Source organism: Microcaecilia unicolor, chromosome 13 (assembly GCF_901765095.1).
Source record: "Microcaecilia unicolor chromosome 13, aMicUni1.1, whole genome shotgun sequence".
Classification (NCBI taxonomy): domain Eukaryota; kingdom Metazoa; phylum Chordata; class Amphibia; order Gymnophiona; family Siphonopidae; genus Microcaecilia; species Microcaecilia unicolor.
Window position 1 is genome coordinate 55,789,441 of NC_044043.1, and position 19,989 is coordinate 55,809,429.

General features: G+C 43.3%; 1 protein-coding gene across 1 annotated transcript; it reads left to right on the forward strand.

Moving 5' to 3' along the window:
• The first annotated feature begins 55 nt into the window (after positions 1 to 55).
• TIMM22 (translocase of inner mitochondrial membrane 22) lies at positions 56 to 8,166 on the forward strand. Its single transcript, XM_030185683.1, has 4 exons — positions 56 to 320; positions 5,449 to 5,645; positions 6,269 to 6,341; positions 7,470 to 8,166. The coding sequence occupies exons 1-4, from the start codon at positions 95 to 97 to the stop codon at positions 7,544 to 7,546; spliced, it is 573 nt and encodes a 190-aa protein (XP_030041543.1). The 5' UTR covers positions 56 to 94; the 3' UTR covers positions 7,547 to 8,166.
• The last annotated feature ends 11,823 nt before the right edge of the window (positions 8,167 to 19,989 follow it).

Here is a 19,989-nt window from a genome sequence, read left to right on the forward strand (position 1 = left end):
CCCCGACATCCGGTGCGGGGCATGATGGGAGGGGTAGTTTTCCTGTTTGCGTGCCTTGTGTTAGGTGTGTGGCTTAGCTGGGTGACGGTCTGTTATGGCGGCGTCCAGGCCGAGCGGGGCCGTTGAGCCTCCGGTCGCCCCGGCTCCGTTTCAGTACAGCGTTCTGTTGCAGCACTTGGTGGGTGAACAACGGCAACCGCGACCACTGCAGCCTGGCGGTCTGGGTCCCATTCCCGTTCCCCAAAAGAGCGACGAGCAGAAGATGGTGGAGCGCTTTATGGAGAGCTGCGGCTTCAAGGCGACCCTGGCCTGTGTGGGAGGTGAGGGATGGAGAGTAATTCAGAGAACGTAGGCTAGACGGGAGCCCCCAAAATGCTGCAGGTGCTAGTGCTGAATTGGCTTCTCTTCCCCCACCACCAAAATGATGTGCCATTCCCTCTGCTTACCTTCCTCCCCCCAAGCATGGAAGCTACACCAATCGCACTCAATCCACCAATAGCTCATAGGTTCGGAGATCAATATCTTGCTGATGTCTGCATCTCCTGAGGAAATTAGGAAGTCGTGGCATAGGAGGTAGTGTTAACGTAAGCAAATGGCACACTTACTCCGTCACGCTAGAAGACAATATTTGCAACATAGCAAATTTTTACTTATTGATGTAACAGAAACACACAAAGGTTGTATGTAACAGATGTGGGAACATAGGCCACAGCTTTATTTAAGCAATTGAATATCCAAATTAAAGGAAGAACCTGAGCCGTGCAAGCCAGTAGTCCACCTGTAACTAGAGAGGTATTCCTTACTTCATGTACACCTTGGCCCGCCATCAGCACTGTGAGTACCTTGTAGCGCTATAGAAATGCTAAATAGTAGTAGTAGTAGTACTGCCTCAGTTTTCTGGCCATATGTCTTCACCTTCTCGCACCCGCCACGCCCCAGGTAAGCGCTATAAACAGGATCACTGCCCTGTGCCAGCCACAGTCTTATCATCGGGTGGCCCATAATCGTTTGCCTGTATGCTGTTGTCGGGCGTATGTTTATTTGGGCTCAGATGCCTCTGCAGCTGTGACAAGTTGTAACAATAACAACAAAGCGAGGTGAACAGAACTAATACTGACGGAGACCAACTGACAGTATGACGACAACCTCGAAAGCAGATCACTTAAGCTTCCCTCTCTCCCTGCTTATCAGGCTGCCAGCAGAAAGAGAGTAAACACCCCCCCCCCCCCCCCCCCCCCCCCCCGGAACACCGGATTTTAAAGAACCTTCTGTCAATGTCCGTTCCGCCTCCCAGTTACTCAGGCCACCAATAGCTGCTCGTGACACTGGGCTGACATTAATGGCTGATAGACACCCCTCCCCCCCCCACACACACCTCAGGGGGTTGGAGCGCTGGCCTGAGCATCAAGCGTGGCCATTGCCATGTATTCAGCAGCCATTCTTGTCGTCTTTAACATAGGCAAGTGGCATGCTCACTCCATCATGTACAGAACACAATATTTGCGACAGCAAATTTATACTTATTGATGTAACAGACACACAGAGGTTGTATGTAATAAATGTGGGAACATAGGCCACAGCTTTATTTAAGTAATTGAATAACCAAATTAAAGGATTTACCCGAGCCCATTCAAGACAGTAGTCCATATGTTGCCTCTCCCCACTTTGCAACCAGCTAGGGAGGTATTCCTTCATGTACACCTTGGTACATCATGTGCTCTCTTCCAGCTAGGCCGAGTACTGCTTCATTTTTCTGGCCACATGTCTTCACCTTCCTGCGCCTGCCACGCCCCAGCTAGGCACGATAAACAGGACCACTGTTCTGTGGCAGCCTCAGTCTTATGGTCCAAGTGGCCCATAATCATTTGCCTGTATGCTGTTGTCAGGCGCTTGTTTATTTGGGCTCGGGTACCTCTGCCACATCCGGGTTGGCGAAGCTGAACTGGGTCCCCCCAAGACAATCCAACTGGGGGACAAACAAACGGAGCTGCATGAGAACTTTGGCAACTTTAACAATGGAACACAGAGCTTCCTGGAAAATCGCAGACCAGCAGGTCTAGAGCCACATCTGAAAGATGCGCCCGGCCAAATAGAAAGGTTCCAGCGATTGCCGGGGTGACCCATTGGTGCAAACATTTTTACCTTGCCAAGGTGAATGTGCCACTACCTCACCTTACAGTTCACTATTTTCAAACGCCTAGTCCAAAGCTTTAAGCTGGTCCAGCATGATAGCGGTCCAATTTCATTGCCATCTAGGTGTACCATTAATGTGTCCCGGGATGCCAAATTTGAGAGCAGCATAGAGCTGGAGGTTGGTGCCAGTGGCATACCTGAGAGTCCAGACCATTTGACTTTTAGGTGAGTGGCCCTCAAGTCTCATGTTGCGAGAATGCATTCAGAGGCAGATGACGTACCTTCCCAGAGGGCATTTCCAAAAGCAAGGAGTCTGATACCTGCTGGCATGGGACAGGGTTGGAGCCCTGTGATAAAGATACCGGGGGAGTTCAACTCCTAGTCATTGAGAGTTGATCAGTGCCACTGGGCCGCAGAGATTACCATGCAAACTGAGCCGTAGGAACTGGCTAGATACACTTGTGATATGCTTGTGCAGCATGAAGCATGGGACATGAGATCCAACGATAAACTGTAGGATTGCCTATAGCACATGAAAATTATCAGTATAAATGGTGCCCTGAAAATGGCAAAGGCAATTCAAGACCAAGTATACATCTTATACCTTATACTATAAGTTTATTTTGTTGGGCAGACTGGATGGACCATACAGGTCTTTATCTTCCATCATCTACTATGTTATATTATGCTATATTACCTCAACTGAGGGTCTAATTGGCATGCCCAAATGTCCTAGGAATCAGGAGCATTTGCAAACATGAGTGCAAGAGAGCCCAATCAAAAAGGGGGAAGGGGGGAATCAGCTGTGCAAGAATCTGAAGACCAGGATCAAAGGGCAGAAAATGACCAGAAGCATGTAATACAATAACTGCCACTGAATTCAAGCCCCAGGGCATACATCACGTATTTGAAGTGCTCACACAACCTCCCCCCTCTTTTTTTTTTTTTGCAAGGGGCATAGGCATGAATCATGCTTACGAAATTGAGTCAGTGTAATTAATTCCGGCAACCGACTTCTTGCCCTAAAGCAAGCCATCGCATTCCCTATCTCCTAGGCTGAAAACAAAGCCTACCAGTAACCTGCACAGTCACTGCAAGGTTTCACTCTAGTAAAAAAGCAGGAAGGACATGATGGTAAAGAGGAGCTGAGTGGAAGAAAATAATGAGCAGGCAGGAGGATGGCCCTTGTCCTCTGTGGCTGGAATTTTCTTTTTCTGGAATACCAGATTCTTGCTTATTCATAGGAATCACATTTGTATGTAGCAACCAAAATGCAGCATACAGTTAAAGTTGTTAATAAGGAAGAAAAAAATCCAATTGAACCTGACAGCCTGTGATCTCAATTGGATGACCAGGAACAGGGCACAGTTATGACGTCAGTAATGTTTGCCCACTGCTGGGTACTTGTACCAAGGAGCTAAACCTCCTTGACCTGTACCACAAGCAGAAACCCTGACTCAACACGGATGATAGCTAGGTCCCGGCATGCCCCTCCAATATGGCGACTGTGATACTCTGGAGATTCTGTAGGTGCTAAGCGGCTGGAGAAACTTAGGCTGCCAGCAGAAAGACAGCAAACCCCCCCCCCTCCCCGGTCGATGTCCCTTCTGCCTCCCTGTTAGGCCACCAGTAGCTCCTCTTGACACTGGGCTGATGTCAACGGCTAATATACACACAAGGAGCTGCCCCTCCCCCCACCCCAGGAGAGGGGGGGGGGGGGGAGGAGCGCTGGCCTAAGCTTCGCGCGTGGCCATTGCCATGTTATCAGCGGCCACACTTGTATTCTTTCCCGGTCCTTCCTTTAATTGTGGATTAAAAACTGGTTAAAAAACAGAAAACAAAAAAGTAGGGTTAAATGGCTGGTATTCTCAATGGGGAAGAGCAGATAGTGGGGTTCCCCAGGGTTCTGTGTTGGGACTGCTGCTTGTTAACATATTTATAAACTAGTGAAGTAATTAAATTTGCTGATTACACAAAGTTATTAAATTGCAAGAGGAACTTATGAGACTGGGCATCCAAATGGCAGATGTTTAATGTGATCAAGTACAAAGTGATAGCATGTGGGAAAGAGGAACCCAAACTATAGGTATGTGATGCAAGGTTTCACATTAGGAGTTACGGTTGATAATACATTGAAACCCTTTGCTCAGTGTGCCATGGTGGCTAAGAAAGGAAATAGAATGTTAGGAATTATTAGGAAAGGAATAGAAAACAAGAATGAGAATGCCTCTGTATCACTCCATGGTGCGAACGCACCTTGAATACTGTGTGCGATTCTGGCCACTGCATCTCAAAAAAGATATAGTGGAATTAGTAAAGTTACAGAGAAGGGCGACAAAAATGATAAAGGGGATGGACAACTTCCCTATGAGGAAAGGGGTCACGCAATGAAGCTACTAAGTAGTAAATTTAAAACAAACCATAGAAAATATTTCTTCACTCAGCGTGTAATTAAACTCTGGAATTTGTTGCCAGAGAATGTGGATTTTTGCATCCCAAGTGCCTGACCCTTAATTTTTAGCATTAAATTTTAGTTCCCAGTTTCTGGACCATTCTTCATGCTTCAGTGGATCCCTTCCTATGTTATCCAAACCCACAGATGCCTAGTAACTGTGCTTTTATACTGATACTATAGTAACTGTAAAATAACCCCCTTAAATGCTAGCCTATGGAACTGTAACAGAGACTTTATATGCTAAAAATAACTATTCCCTAAACTCCTTTGCTAAGTGAGCAGAATAACTTAAAATAAAGTCCCTGAGGTTAGCTATTTAATTCTAAGGGTCCGATGCACAAAGGCAGCTGTAAAATACGGCTGCCTTGGTAAAAGCGACTCGCTAACGACCCAATGCACAAAGGTGGATCACATGCAAATGAGCTGCAAGGATTCCTCTTTGTGCATCGCTTGCTGTTTGCGAGTCCGAGCTGTCAAATGCATTTGACATCTCTGATGCACCACCCCCAACCCCACTCTTTTTAAATATTTTTCATGATTGTCCGGTGGACCTGATACCCAACCCCTGAATCTTTTTTTTTTTTTCCCCCTGGTGGTCAGGGTGTTGGGGTCCATTGGATCACCAAGGAAATAAAAAAAAAAAAAAAAAACATTTACAGGGGGTGGGGCCAGGAGGTACAGCTGCCTGCTTGTGCTTCTCTTTTCTCCGACAGCTCCAGAGCAGCCATAAAATTTGCTCATTAAATTATGGCTGCTCTGGAGCTGTGCAACCCATATTCTTCCAACTGCCTTATGATTCAGAAATTTATAGTGTAATATAAAGCATGAAGTTATCATTTTTAACATTTCCTTTGTTCTAGGATTTGTCTTGGGAGGAGCATTTGGCGTGTTCACAGCAGGGATTGATACAAATGTGGGCTTTGACCCTAAAGACCCGTATAAGACACCCACAGCAAAAGAAGTCCTGAAAGACATGGGACAAAGAGGAATGTCATATGCAAAAAACTTTGCCATAGTGGGGGCAATGTTCTCTTGCACAGAATGCCTGGTAGAATCGGTAAGTAAGGATTGACAGTGTTTAGTACTGTTTCCTGCCCAACATGGGGCTAAACTGGCAGTAGCCAGATGTTTGCACTTGAGTATGTCTGGGGTTTACCATATAGCCTCTCTTGGTGCCACTACATTTCTTAGAGCATAGGTGCATGGCATGGTGCTTGCTGTTTTGACAGATGATAAGGTTCTCATCGATTTTGCAGCATCATTTCAAAGCTATTCAGATTGCATCTGGTCCTGTAAATTTTTGCCATGCACTTTGTAGTTCTGAATGTTGCATTTTATTCAGTATGCAATTAAACAGATTTTTTTTTCATACAACTTGTACTTTTTAGTCCAAAGTGCACAAAATTGTGGGCTGGTTTTCATTATTTTTGCAGCTGTGCTGCTCAATATCCAACCTGAAATTGAGTCACCTAGTCAGTGCTTAATTTTGTGGCAGTTGGTGCGTGTCATCAAGATACAGCTATGAAGTAATAGGGATGGTAATAAATGTGCCATATTGACATGTATATGGAAAATGGAAAAGTGTTGACAATGTCAGTTTCTATCATATGAAATGACACTGTAGGCCACAGCTTGTACTTCTGTGACTTAACTGCATTCCCCTTTTTTTTTTTCTCCAAGTATCGAGGGAAGTCTGACTGGAAGAACAGTGTCATCAGTGGGTGCATCACTGGAGGGGCCATCGGCTTCCGAGGTGAGGATAAAATCTGTTTCCAAGCTCTTTAAAACTGAATAGCCTCATGGAGGACTGAGAACCAGGGAAGCCGGGGTTTAGTTCTCGCTGCCACTCATTGTGATCTTGGGCAGATGGCTTAATTCTTCATTGTCTGAGGTACATCCTTAGGTGCTCATGCAGTAAAAGCTCGGTGCACAGTTTCCCTATCACAAGCATTACACAAAAGCTTTGCTCCCTAGTGTTGTAAACAATAGCATGTAAACAGGCTGAATGCACAAAATTTAAGTTAACATGGGAGCACACACAGGTCTGAACTAGTGACGACAAAGTCTTGTGTAGCATTTGTATTGTCACTTGGATTGCATGCACATTTTATTTGTATGTTCTGTGCATAACATTTGCGCACAGAAGCATTAAATGCAGTCCGAGTACCAATACTTACTTATCAACAGTCTAGCACTTTACTCTTTGTTCAGAATTTCTCCCCTCAGTTTGGTCTTTTTTTTTTTTTTTTTATCCATGCAAGCCACTTGCTGGTCATTATACTCATAGTAAAGAAAAGAAACAGGCATGACATCATTAACGCTACCCCAGAAAAATGAGCTAACTTTTTACTGTTCCTCAGGCTTTGCACTTGGCTACAGCTTCATTAGCATGCATTTAGATGTGCAGTGTACTGACTGCCTGAGGCTTTGCACACAGCTCATGCACAAAACTTGTTCCTACATAGGGTATGCGCAGAGCCTAGTGCACGTTACTGCATCAGCCTCTTAGATTGTAAGCCCTCTGAGGACAGGAAAATACCTATTGTACCTGTCCCTGAATTACTGAGAAAGGCATGAGCTAAATCCAAAACCACTACCCTGTCTTTGGCTGCTGCAGTGTTCAGTCGAAGGGTAGATTTGGTCAGATCGATGGTGAACATGTTCTCTGATTCAGTCATGCTATAAGATGTTGTAAGCTCCTTATACATTTATATATAGTAAGTTTAGGTCTAATGCTATTCTTTTGGCTACTTGTGTAGTGCTGTTTTGTTTTGTTTTTTTGCACTGCTAGCCCTAGGGGCAGGATAAGGAGTTAAATACCCTGCTCTGGGCCTTCAACAGGAATAGATTTCTTCTCACCTTGCTCTTTCCTATTTTGCAGCTGGCCTGAAGGCAGGTACCATTGGGTGTGGTGGCTTTGCAGCTTTCTCCGCTGTCATAGATTATTACCTCCGGTAGCAGCAGAATCAAGCCTTCAGGATTTTCAGCTCTCGTTTCTACAGTTTGATTCCCGCAGGCTGGATGTGACCTGCTCTCCAGCTCTTGCCTAACTTCATGTTCTGTGCCCGGGATTCTTGGCTATCATGTAGGATTTTGCACACAGGGTCATAGCCAGCAGACACAAGTATGTCCTTATTGAACGAACAGAGCAGTCTCTCCTTGTGGCCTTTCAGTACTGGTCCTTGATGTGTGTATTGCTGCTGCCAGTGTATATAGAAATGTGTGTGTCAGCCTTCTTGAGGTTTGAAAAAGCAACAATGGACTGCAGTTCTTTTACACATGAGGCAGTACAGTGGTGTGTGGGTACTTCCTTTAATTGCTATATAGGAAGAAATGCAGCTTCTCATTTACTCAGTGTTATGAGATGAGCTCATGTGAGGTTAATGTACATGATTGGCTGGTGCTTTGCATTGGTTACTGTAAAATATTTGGTTAACTAAACAATATTCTGTTAAATTCAGCAAGAATGTAAAATTCTTTCTAAATAATTTAAAATGTACACCTTTTAAGGGTGAGAGAAAACCAAAACAATCAAATGGTTTGTAACATATTCCACTGTATTAAACTGGTTTTTTTTTAGTGGTGGGCTGCTATGGGGTTATTAGACATTCTAATCAAACTTTCAGCTGTCCCCTTCCCAGAGATTTTTAACCCAAGAATTACTGTTATCCCAACATCGCTAAATCTTAACAGCCCTGTAAAAATGCATAGATGGACATCACATTTTGTTGCCTCATATATAATGAGAGCAATTTGCAAAACTCATTTACATAGGTAAATGGGCTATTTGAAAATTATCCACTCCTCCTGCAGGTAAAAGTCTGTGCTGATCTTTGAGTTTGCTTGTCAGAATCAATTATTTTACTCTGACTGCAGCTGTTCATTGCCACCCTGGGTGACCACCTAATTTGCCTTTTGCTCTCTTTATACTTACAGCTAAGTTGGAACTATGGACCTTCATTTGCAACAAGCTGAAAAGTTTTTTCCCCTAATAGTTCTTGTCCAGGCATTGCAGGGATATTCCTAGGTTGGAGATTCCTTCTGAAACTCTGCAGCCATAGGCCCTGACTCCCGCCACTAGGTGGCACTCTGAAGCAGTGACTATGATGCCCGTTCCTCAGGTACTATGAATGGTGCCTCAACAACAACCTTTTTATTCTCTGTGCCTCTTAACCTTTCATTTTAATATGAAGCAGGGCTGTACCAAATATTCGTATTCGATTTGGCCCCAAATAGTGCCCTGAATATATTATTTGTATTCGGCTGAATAGTGATTTAAATTTGAATACAAATAATCTGGGGCTGAGTTGTGCTAAATCCTGCTTCTTTTATTATTTGTTATGTTAAAGCTCAATGGCCATTATTCATATTCAGTTGAATAATAATTTTCATTATTCGTATTTACTGAATAGCAAAATATGCTACTCAGAAGTTTAAGGCGCCTTCTTTGGCAATGGTTGTTATAGCAAGCACTCAGCCAAAATAGAAAGGGGCCATCCCCACCTTCTAGTTTGTACTGTAACAAGACGCCTGAGAAGTGATGACTGAAATGACCCTATTTTTCCAGGTTGCCTTGTTTTTTATTGGATTGTGGTGGGGGGTTTTGTGGTAGTACCATTTCTCCATGGAAAAGCTGGGGATGGAGCCACAGGCTGTTTGTGTCTCACATCAACTGCTCTGGATTGGGTAGTTCTCAAAAGCTTAAGAGAAGCTCCGTGGACCCCTCCTGTGCATGAATGAGAAGTTCCTGTACTGCTTATGGTTATCTTCTCTCCTCAGTTCTTTAATCATCTGCCTGATGCAATGGATGTGCTTCTAAGCTCTCCCATAATAATAAAGAAGAAGGGAAAGCAAAAATGAAAATGGCTGCCAACCACCCCCACTAACTGATCTCTCTTCTCAGGGATCTGGGCAGGGTAGCAGCAGGAGCAAATGCACTCGGGCCCATTGCCCAGATGGGTTCCGTAAGGGTACCTCGGGCCTCTTCACCAAAAGCCGGAAAAGCAGTGTGGAGCGCTGGGAACCTGGGTAGGAGCAGTAGTTCTGCCTTCATGGGGAGTCTATTCAGCTCTCCAGTTCTGCTTTCAGGGCTAGACACAGAAAAAGCTTTTGTCAAGGAACACAAGAGAAAATTAGTCAGTACTGCCTTCCTTGGCCAGAACCTGCTCTATCAGTAATCAAAAACAGAACCAGTTGCACTGAAAAAGCCACAACCCCCCTTCTAAATGTGCTTTGAGGCTGGAAACGTCCATGCCAGCACTTCAAGAAAGTGACCCTGTCTTAACTCTCTCGTGGATGAGATTCGAATAACACCATGAACCTCCAGCTCATGCAGAATCCACCCCCCCCCCCCCCCAGGTTTGCAGTAGGACGACACCTCATATCTAAAGTTTCCTAACAAGTTATCCCGCTGAACATTTCATGTAATTCACAGGACATCAATTCCATTACTGCAGTTTCTTAACAATTCTAAAGAGTCATTCCATTATGTAGCTTCCCACTATTCCAGAACCTGTGGGATAGAAAATACTGAGGAGTTGGATATGTCTCAACTTTGTTCTGTCTCCAGCAGGTGGATGGACACACCTTTCAGCCTCTGATTCTGAGTGATTTGTTCATGGACTAGTTGGTCAACTGGTCCCCAGTTGAGCATTGTGGATGGCTTAAGTCTGCAGAGTCATATCTGGAGGTTTTCAGATCACTCTCTGCTGCCCTGCAAATTTATTTCTTACCTCCCTTCACCTCTCCCATGTTTCCTGTACAGCTCTCCTTTTCCAACCCAACAACCAAAGAGGTTTGCTGGAGAGCCTTTCTCATCTGTGGTAAGACTTGTGGAGACTGAATTTGGGTGGGGTGGGGGGGGGGGAGCAGCTAGCGAAAGTTTGACTTGGAACCGCTTGGAGGGCTACAAGTTCTACTTGATGCAGGGTAGAGATCCTGACTTGCCGCTTCCAGTTTGTAGGAAGATCTTCATGACTGAATTTTGGCTGCAAGGTGCCTTGGAGATAATCTCAGGGATAAAGGATACAGTCTCTTTATCAAAGAGCATACTTTAGCAGTACATGAGCTATCGTCATCTGCCACAGAACACACCTTCTCTGTACCTTACTGGAGACTATATCCACCTCACCTAAGCCTTCTAGCCCCATACCCATTACCAGGTCTGTCGTCATTTCAAATGCAGCACTAGTGTTTGCAACCATATGTGCAGAAAACCAAGCCAGTGTGCAAGGAAATAAGCTGATACCTTCTGCACCCCCCCACCCCCAAAAGCCTAATTTTTGACCTACATCTTCACATTTTCATGGCTGCCTGGCAGACCATCAAGACTGACTTGTGGCTACTGAAAATAGTTTATTGTGAATAGAGACTCAATTTTGAAGGCCAGGTCCCTTTCCGAAGACCACCCAGAACTGAGAATTGCCCACATCCTTACCTCTTCCAGTTAGAGTTTGAAATCCATAACTAGACTGAGCTTTGACAGCAGCTTCAGAGGTTGGGAAGTAAGACCAAGTCTAAATGACAAAAACAGATCAGGATCAAGGCTGGAGTGTACTTCGATGGCAACTCCAGTAGGACCTCTATGGTCTGCGTCCCAAAATTGTCAGGGAGAGACAGATTTAAGTATACCATTGTTTAATCATGAAGATGTAGAACCTGTGCAGAGTGTCAGATTCAACTCTGGCCACTTTGTTGGGCAAACTGGATGGACTGTGCAGGTCTTTATCTGCTGACATTTACTATGTTTGTATGTAGAATGAATTTCCTTTTCAGCAGGCTCCTTATGATGCTCTCCTAAGAACTGATGCCTCTTCAACAGGATGGAGAGCACATCTCCTCCAGGTCTGCTCTTAAAGCTATTGGAAACCGTAGGAATGGGCCATCCATGTCAGTTTTCTAGAACTATGAGTCATCTTTAATGGCCTTAGGACTTTCCAACAGTAGTTACAGAGCACAATATTCTGCATCAGTTTAACTAAATAGTAATGTTTTATCTGAACAGAGAGATTCAGGGCTTCTCTCTACCAGGAGGCAATCAAGATATGTAGTCTTGCCAACTCTTTGCAAGCTAGCCTAGAAGCATCATATTTGCCTGGCCAAGGCAACCAATTGGCAGACAGATTCAATTGTCAGCTACACCCACACAAGTGGTCTTTAAATAACACAGTAGCACACAGGATTTTCCAATGTTGGGGCGAATCTTTGATGGATTTGTTCACTACAGGATTGAATGCCAACGTTTTCTCTTCTGCTCCAGGAAACCAGCTAAACACAGGCTGTCTCACAATGCCATCCACATCCCTTGTGGCTGAGGACTCCTGTGCCTTTCTGCCTATTTTAATACTGACAAAAGTTGCACTCAGGCCTTATTGATGTATTATTGTAAGCCACATTGAGTCTGCAAATAGGTGGGAAAATGTGGGATACAAATGCAATAAATAAATAAATGACTTATTCCCATGGCTGCTGATACTAGCTCAACAACAGCCTCTTGATCTGAGTACCAGGGCATCTCCTGACCCAACAGGGAGGGTCACCTCCTGCATCCCAACCTACAGTCTCTCTGATTGCATGAGAACTGAAGACAGACTGATGTCCTATTTTCTAGCATACAACAAGGTGCTGCAGGTTCTCCTGGCCTCAATGAAACCTTAAGTGAGAAAGTACATTAAATCTAAATGGAAGCACTTTGCAATTTGGCGTGCGCCTCACCTGCAAGATATTTCAACTTGCCCAGTTTCCTTCCTCATGATTATCTTCTGCATCTTTCAAACTCAAAAAATAGTCTTTCTGCAGCTTTCTCCTAATGCAGTGTATCGCGAAACCAGTCTCTGTTTATTCTATAATCTCAAGATTTATGAGGGGACTGTAATTGTTTATTGTAGAACTTGATATACCGCCTTTACTAATAAAAGGTCAAAGTGGTTCATATAGCAAAGCAAATTAAAATAGATTGGAAAGGAACTACAAATTAAATAAGACAGGATGAACACTCAGTCATCAAATTGGATAAGGATAAAGAGACAAGGAGAAAGAAGGGGAGGGAAGAAAGGGCTGTCATTCTAACTAACTGTCTAGCTGTCGGGTTGAAACAAAGAAGCTAGGCAATAGGTAAATCTGTCTAACTTCAGGCTATGAACAGAGAATTTTAGATAATGGGTAAATTTAAATGCTTGATGAAAAAAGCTTTAAGTAGTTTTTTTTTATTTTGGCAAAGAGAGCTCTGATCTAATAATAGGCGGAAGATTATTCCAGAGGCATAGTGCCAGGTAGAACGCTGACACCCTACTGGTCTCATAGTGAGCAGACTTCAAAGGGGGAGAAACCAAGCGTTTAGTAACAGTGGATTGAAGTAAACACCTAGGGGTATAAGGAGTGACCTGGGCGGCGAGGTAAGTAGGGGGATCCTGTGTGCAGTACCTTCTAGGTGATAACTAAAACTTTAAACCAAATCTGATACTTTATGGGAAGCCAATGTGTCTGCAAAAAGAGGGGTAATACGATTGAACTTCTTAGCCTGAAACAGACAAATTGCTGAAGTCTGAAGCCTGGCATTGAGGGATACTTGCATATGCAGTATTTTAATCTGGAAATGATGAAAGAATGGATAAAAGTATGTACAGAAGAAAAATCAAGGTACTTGCGAACTGAATGGATACGACAAAGCCTTTATGGACCACCTGTGAAATTTGCTGTTCGAAAGACAAAGCCCCCCATCGAAACCCCACCACTTCCTTGGGATTTGAATTTAGTACTCACTCAAGCTTGCATAGATTTCTTTCAAACCCCCAACTAGTGTACCCCTTCATCTTATCTCTTGAAGATGCTGTTTCTGGTGACCATCATCTCTACAAGGTGAGTCAGTGACTTACAAGCCCTCGTAAACTATTACTGCTATACTCAGCTTTTTCCTGAGAAGAGTTGTCCTTCATACACATGACAATTTCTTGCCAAAACTAGTCTAATACTCTTTTAAAAACCACATTCCACTTTAGCAGACACTACATGTGTTGGGACTGCAGATAAGCTTTAAAGCAAGCCAAACCTGCATTGGGCTGTTTTCTACCTTTATCCAGATGGATTCCTGACTGTATTGACTGCTGTTATTATGAGGCACATAAGCAAATGCCAGGATGCATTTTGGCTAAGGCCACTAACGTGGTGAATCTTGGGGCAACCACCTTTGTGGACATTTGGAAAGCTGCCACTTGGGCAGCTGTTCGTACTTTTGCCAAACATTACAGCTTTGGTAAAAGTATAAACGGGTGGGGGGGCAACACAGGACTAATGTCAGGAAGTACTTCTTCATGGTGAGGGTGGCAGATACCTAGTATGCCCTCCCACAGGAGGTGGTGGAGATGAAAAATGTGTGGGATATACACAAAGAAATCCTGTATAGAAGGCATGGAAACAACAAGCTTCTCAGTGATTAGATGGCAACACCAGTAATTGGGAAGCAAAGCCAGGGCCGGGCAGACGTCTACAGTCTAACTTGAAAATGACAAGGACAAATCAGGATCAAGTATATGAATCATACCTTATACTATGAGTTTATTTTGGGCAGACTGCATGGACCATACAGCTTAGTTATATTTCTTGTAGCAACTGTGTGTTTAGACAATCAGTTCTAGATCACATGTTCACTTGAGTTTAAAAATTGTTTTAAATGATCTTTTCACCTAAGTTTTATTAAAGAAAAAAAAGACAGAGATGTGGTAAAGGTGATTAGCCTAGCTGAGTTTAAAAAAAGGTTTGGACGGCTTCCTAAAGGAAAAGTCCATAGACCATTATTAAAATGGACTTGGGGAAACTCCACTGCTTAATTCTGGGATAAGCAGCATAAAATGTTATGTACTTTGTGGGATCTTGCCAGGTATTTGTGACCTGGATTGGCCACTGGTGGAAACGGGATGCTGGGCTCGATGGACCTTTGGTCTGTCCCAGTATAGCAATACTTATATAAGAGGAAGAGCTGACAATAAGCTCTGGAATCACCCAGCCTATGGCTCCATTCCCAGCTTGGCTCTAGAGAACCCCTGTTACGGTTATGGATAAGTAAGTGTGCTTTTTCTAGAAACCTGAAACTAGAAGCTTGAGGAAGGTACAGTAGCAGTAGCACCTCTGTGTGCTGGCAGTGACAGATTAATTGGTTCCTGTTGGCCAGATAACCAGTAGGAATTCATAAGCTGTTTTCATAGGTCTGTTTATTCCTGAATAAACAGTTTGCTCTTACAGTTTCTGCCTGTAAAGCTCTGTTTAATTTAGCTCTAACTCATGCATCATCTCCACTGTGCAATATGATAGTTAATAATGATTAAAACGCCGTTCTTCATTTGGCTGTTTCTTTAATTCCTATTGTGCAATGTGTCCATAAAGATTTGGAAAACCTCTGTTATGAATCATTATTTGGATATGAAGGCGCTGATCTTTAGCAGAACATTGCACACAACACTGTACTTTCACTGAAAAGCAGATTAGATCCCCAGCCAGCTGTCACATTGGCACGTACTTCACATGGAAAAGTGAAGAGATGATTTATAGGGGGAACTTTAAACACAGAAGTGTTACTATGATAGAGCGGGGGGGGGGGGGGGGGGAGTAATCATGGTCATTGAGGGCCACAACCCAGTTGGGTTTTCAAGATTTCCACAATGAATATGCATAAGGTCTATTTTCATACATTGGAAGCAGTGCGTGCAATATTCATTATGGAAATCTTGAAAACCCAGTTGAGTTGTGGTCCTTGAAGACTGTGGTTGCCCACTCTATGATAAACTGTGCTAATCTTGTAGTTTAAGACTGTGAAGCTGTGAAAATAATGGAATTAAAAGAGACCTAGGAATAAGATAAAGGGCATTCAGATGCACAGGTAAAGGTTATGGATTTGATATACTGTCTTGCTGTGGTACAACCAAAGTGGTTACATTTATTATATGCAGGTACTTTCTGTGTCCCTAGTAGAGTAATGGAGGGTTAAGTGACTTGCCCAGGGTCACAAGAAATGGTGGTGGGAATTGAACCTGGTTCACCATGTTCATCTCACTGTGCTAGACATTAGGCTACTCTACTAGGGAAGGAATACCAGTAAAAAGGCAATGGTATCTGTTCAAATCACAGGTGGACAAGTCTCTGGTAGAGGCTACAGGTAGGTAACTGCAGTTTTAAAAAATGAAAATCCTTGGAAAATGTAATCACATTTCTTTCCACAACAGAAGCCTTCTGAATGATATGCTATTAGCAGAGGAAAGTAAAAGCACAGAGACCCTCTCCCAGGATAGCTGCCTAATGGTTAAAGTAGCAGGCTAAGAACCAGAGAAGCTAGGGTTCGAATCTCACAGCTGCTCCTTGTGATCTTGTGCAAGTCACATAGCCTGCTATTACCTCAGGTGCAGAATTAGATTGTGAGCACTCTGGGGCCAGTAAAATACTAGCTGTACTTGTGCCTCACTTTGAACTACTACTGAGAAAGGCATGAGTTCAATTCAGAAACCCAATCCCTTTCCTGCTCTTCTGCAAGTTGTTGGAGAACTGACGCTCTTTCTCATCTTTCCAGGGAAATTGACCTCTATTAAGGGAAAGGGATAATCTCTATACAGTCAGAGGACGTTTTTACATGCTAAGGGCCCATTGAATCCCACTAGCACAATTCCCAAGCCAAGAACTGCTGCAGATTGTGCAAAGTAAGTGCCTGAAAAGACATAAGAATTATAACCTGTTCCTGGGAGCCTGTTGTGAATGAGTGGGACTTTCTTTTTTATTTAACATGTACTGTTTCAAACGGGGAAGCGCTGATCATAGAGGGGTTCATCCCTGGTGGTTACTCTGAATCATGTAGAGTACCAAGTACCAAGAAATGCAGTCAGACCAAGAAAATCAGCAGTAAATATTTCCCATCATATTGGGAGCCAAAGGCTTAATTAATTAAAAAGAAATTTACAGCACACCTGAATAGATTGCCTATTCATATTATGTCTTATGAACCTGAAGCTCTCTTATCACAGAAAAAAATATTATAACACTAGTAAAAGAAGCCCGTTTCAGAGCAAATGAAATGGGCGCTAGCAAGGTTTTCATCGCCTACACCCCCCTCCGTCCCTGGGCAACCCCTTCGTTGTTCTGGCATTGCTCTGCCCCTGTCATGATGTTTGACGCGAGGGCGGGGCCCAGAGCGATTTCCCACCTCCCTGCCAACCCCTTCGTTGTTCTGCCATTGCTCCGCCCTCGAGGGCGAGGCCCGGAGCGATTTTGGTGGCTTCACCACCACGAACCTTCGAACATTTTTGAAGGAAGTCAGAGCTTGGCTTCACTGACGTCAGTGTCCTCAGAACGTTGAGGGTGAGTTTTATTATAGTAGATATTAGTATCAGGAAACCACTGAGTTTTCTGGAGAATGATAAAGTTATGATCACCATTAATACACTCGAAGCAAAAAAAAACTGGATGTTGTGATAAAGGAGAAAAGTACAAAAATGGCCTTACTAAAGTAAAAAAGCATCTGTGACTATTATTTACTAGAGGTGGAGAAGATCCTCAGTACCTACAAATGTGCTCAGAGACCACAGCAAGAAAATGGCAGACTGATACCGTAGAAGTTCTAACTGTATTGGGTGCCACCAGTCTGATTAAAAATAATTTCCAGCTGCATCTTGATGTGTGACCCTGTATGTATTTACATCTTAATAAATTCTGGGAGGCAGCTTTTCTTTAGCACCATAGCATAGTCCAGTTTAGGAGTGAAGTTCATGCCTCACGGCATCTTAATGCAAGAATAATGCTAAAGTTTTGCTCTCCACTGCAGTAACTAAGTAGTATACAAAAATATACACTAGTATGGGAAAGCGGACTGGATGCACGTGCACATGGGTCAGAACTATCAGCAGCTCTATCTTGCATGCAAAAAAATTAGTATCGGTACCTGCATCTGTGCATGTGTTGGAATGCTACGCGGTGTCTAAAGGTTTTTGCAATCCCAATATTTCTGTGCAGAATAGCATTCTAGCACCTGCAAGATCTATGCATATGCAACTTCAGGTGCCACAATTTTTTGGTGCACAGATCCACCATGCATGCATGCAATAGAGAATGATACAAGGATGGGGCCCCGTGGTTAATGGTAGAGACGGGGACAGAGCTCACAGGGATGGGGACAAACTTTGTCCCCGCGTCATTCTCTAAAAGCTTGCAACTAGCCTTGAACAGCATAAAATGCTAGTATCAATATGTAAAAACTTAACACATCTTAGACAACTGGCAACTGAATTCAATGATAAAAAACTGCTTTTGGATGTAAATGAAGCACTGGTCCATGACATCATTTGTGTCTAGTCTGCCTTTGAAGTGGCAACAAGAGTCTTGTCTGCTATCAGACTCCTACCATCTGCAAAGTCCTTCCATCACGTGCCTAGTTGCTCAAGCATCGTACTGTTAGTGCAACAGATTCGCCCATTGTTTCAGGCATTTCCAACACTTAATTGACTTATTTTCCTGTTCATCTACTACACAGTGTTGATTCTACATCCACATCTGAAAGACAATCCAATTATCTTCCCAGATGATATTAAAAAAATAGGCAACCGAAACTTTGAGGTTGTACCAAAACCAGATTGAAATGGCTTAAGTCCATTAACATCAACAACGCAGGATCCTCCACAATCCACATTCCCAGAAAGTGTTACATCTGTGGAAGAGCCCCCCCCCCCCTCCCCCCGCCAACAGAATGGATGCTAGCAATTTAATGAGTGACTTATATGGAACAATGCCTCCTTTGAAGGCTATTGTTAATGAATTGGACAATTGTTTATGTGATACAGATGAAGGATGTTTTGATTTTTTGGTAAAACAAGCAAACTGGCAAAACTTGGGGGGATTCTGGGCACTCTGAGAAGACATTTCCTATTGCTGGAAGGACTATGGAAGACAGGAGATCTAGACTAAATCTTGAGATTGTTGATGACTTATTATTCATCCACAGATTAAAAAATCGTAACAGTGCTTCATAGGGCATAATGAGCAGGTTGGACATTTTAACAGGGTAGATTAGGGTTCCTTGGGGTAGTAACAGTCAGATATTGTTGGAGTTGGAAGGGGAGAGATTATTTCAGAAGCTCATTGTTATTATTGTTTTCTATTTGTGATTTATAAACAACAGTTTTACAGAATATTGTTCCTTTTTATATTTAAATATAAAATCATAAGTGTTCAAGGCTTGTGCAGATGAGGACAGAACTGACGGGAACAGGGACAGAACCCCACTGGGACGGAGCGGGAACAAAGTTTGTCCCCGTCATCTCTAGCATGCAACTCTCGACAGTTCTTTATTCCAGCACACCCCCTGCTCAGTTCTGTCTGATTTGTGCTCTTTATGGAATCCAAAAAAATGTCTTGGGTCTTATATGCTCACAGTAAAGAAAAGAAACAGGCTTGAAATCCTCACTACCTCTGACCATAGAAGAATCAGGTTAACTTTTTACTCCTGTGTTAGGACTCTGATGTTGTGCTCTGCCTTTGGTCTTCTGTGAGGATAATAGTTTTGATATACTGCCTTTCTGTGGTACAACCAAAGTGATGGTACTTCCTCTATCCTTAGTAGGCTCTCAATCTAAGTTTTGTGCTTGGGGTAATGGAGGGTTAAGTGACTTGCCCACAGTCACAAGGAGCTACAGTGGGAATTGAACCTAGTTCCCTGGGTTCTCAGGCTACTGTACTAACCCTTGGACTACTCTTGCGTTTTGCTGCATCGGTGCTGAATAGCTAATGGCTGTACTAGTATGGATTTAAATGTGGTATTCTCTGATAACTATGTGACAATTTGTATACAGTTACCACATGCATAAATCTTGTTATTGCATAGGGCACCCACAGCACTGTATGCTTAAGCCAATCCAACCACTGTGCAAAACCTAGCACACATTCCCCAGGATTCTATACATCATGCTGAGATTTCTGTGTGGAAATCGGAGCATATTCCATAACAAGCTAATCAGCACTGATAATTGGATGTCAACAACCAATTACAAGCACTAATTGGCATTCATTAGAATTTACATGCACTACTTGCAAAGCATATCCTGTGGTGTGTGTAATTTCTAAGTCATATAGTTGAAAAGGGGGTGTGGAATGGGTGTATCTAAAATCCATGCGCGTTGTTATAGAATACATCTCTGCTCAGTGCTTAATTTAGGCATCAGGATTGTGGCGTAATTGGCTGCGACTAAATTTAGTCACGTGGACCAGAACTTAAATATTCTATAAACCACGCGGAAATTTAGGCTTATTCTAAAAGGTACGCCTACAGTAAGGCATACTTTATAAAATGCGCTTAAGCAGATTTCATTTTGGTGCACATTTTTAGGCATTTATATATAGAATCTAGACCTTTATTTCTTTGGCCCCCTAGTCTG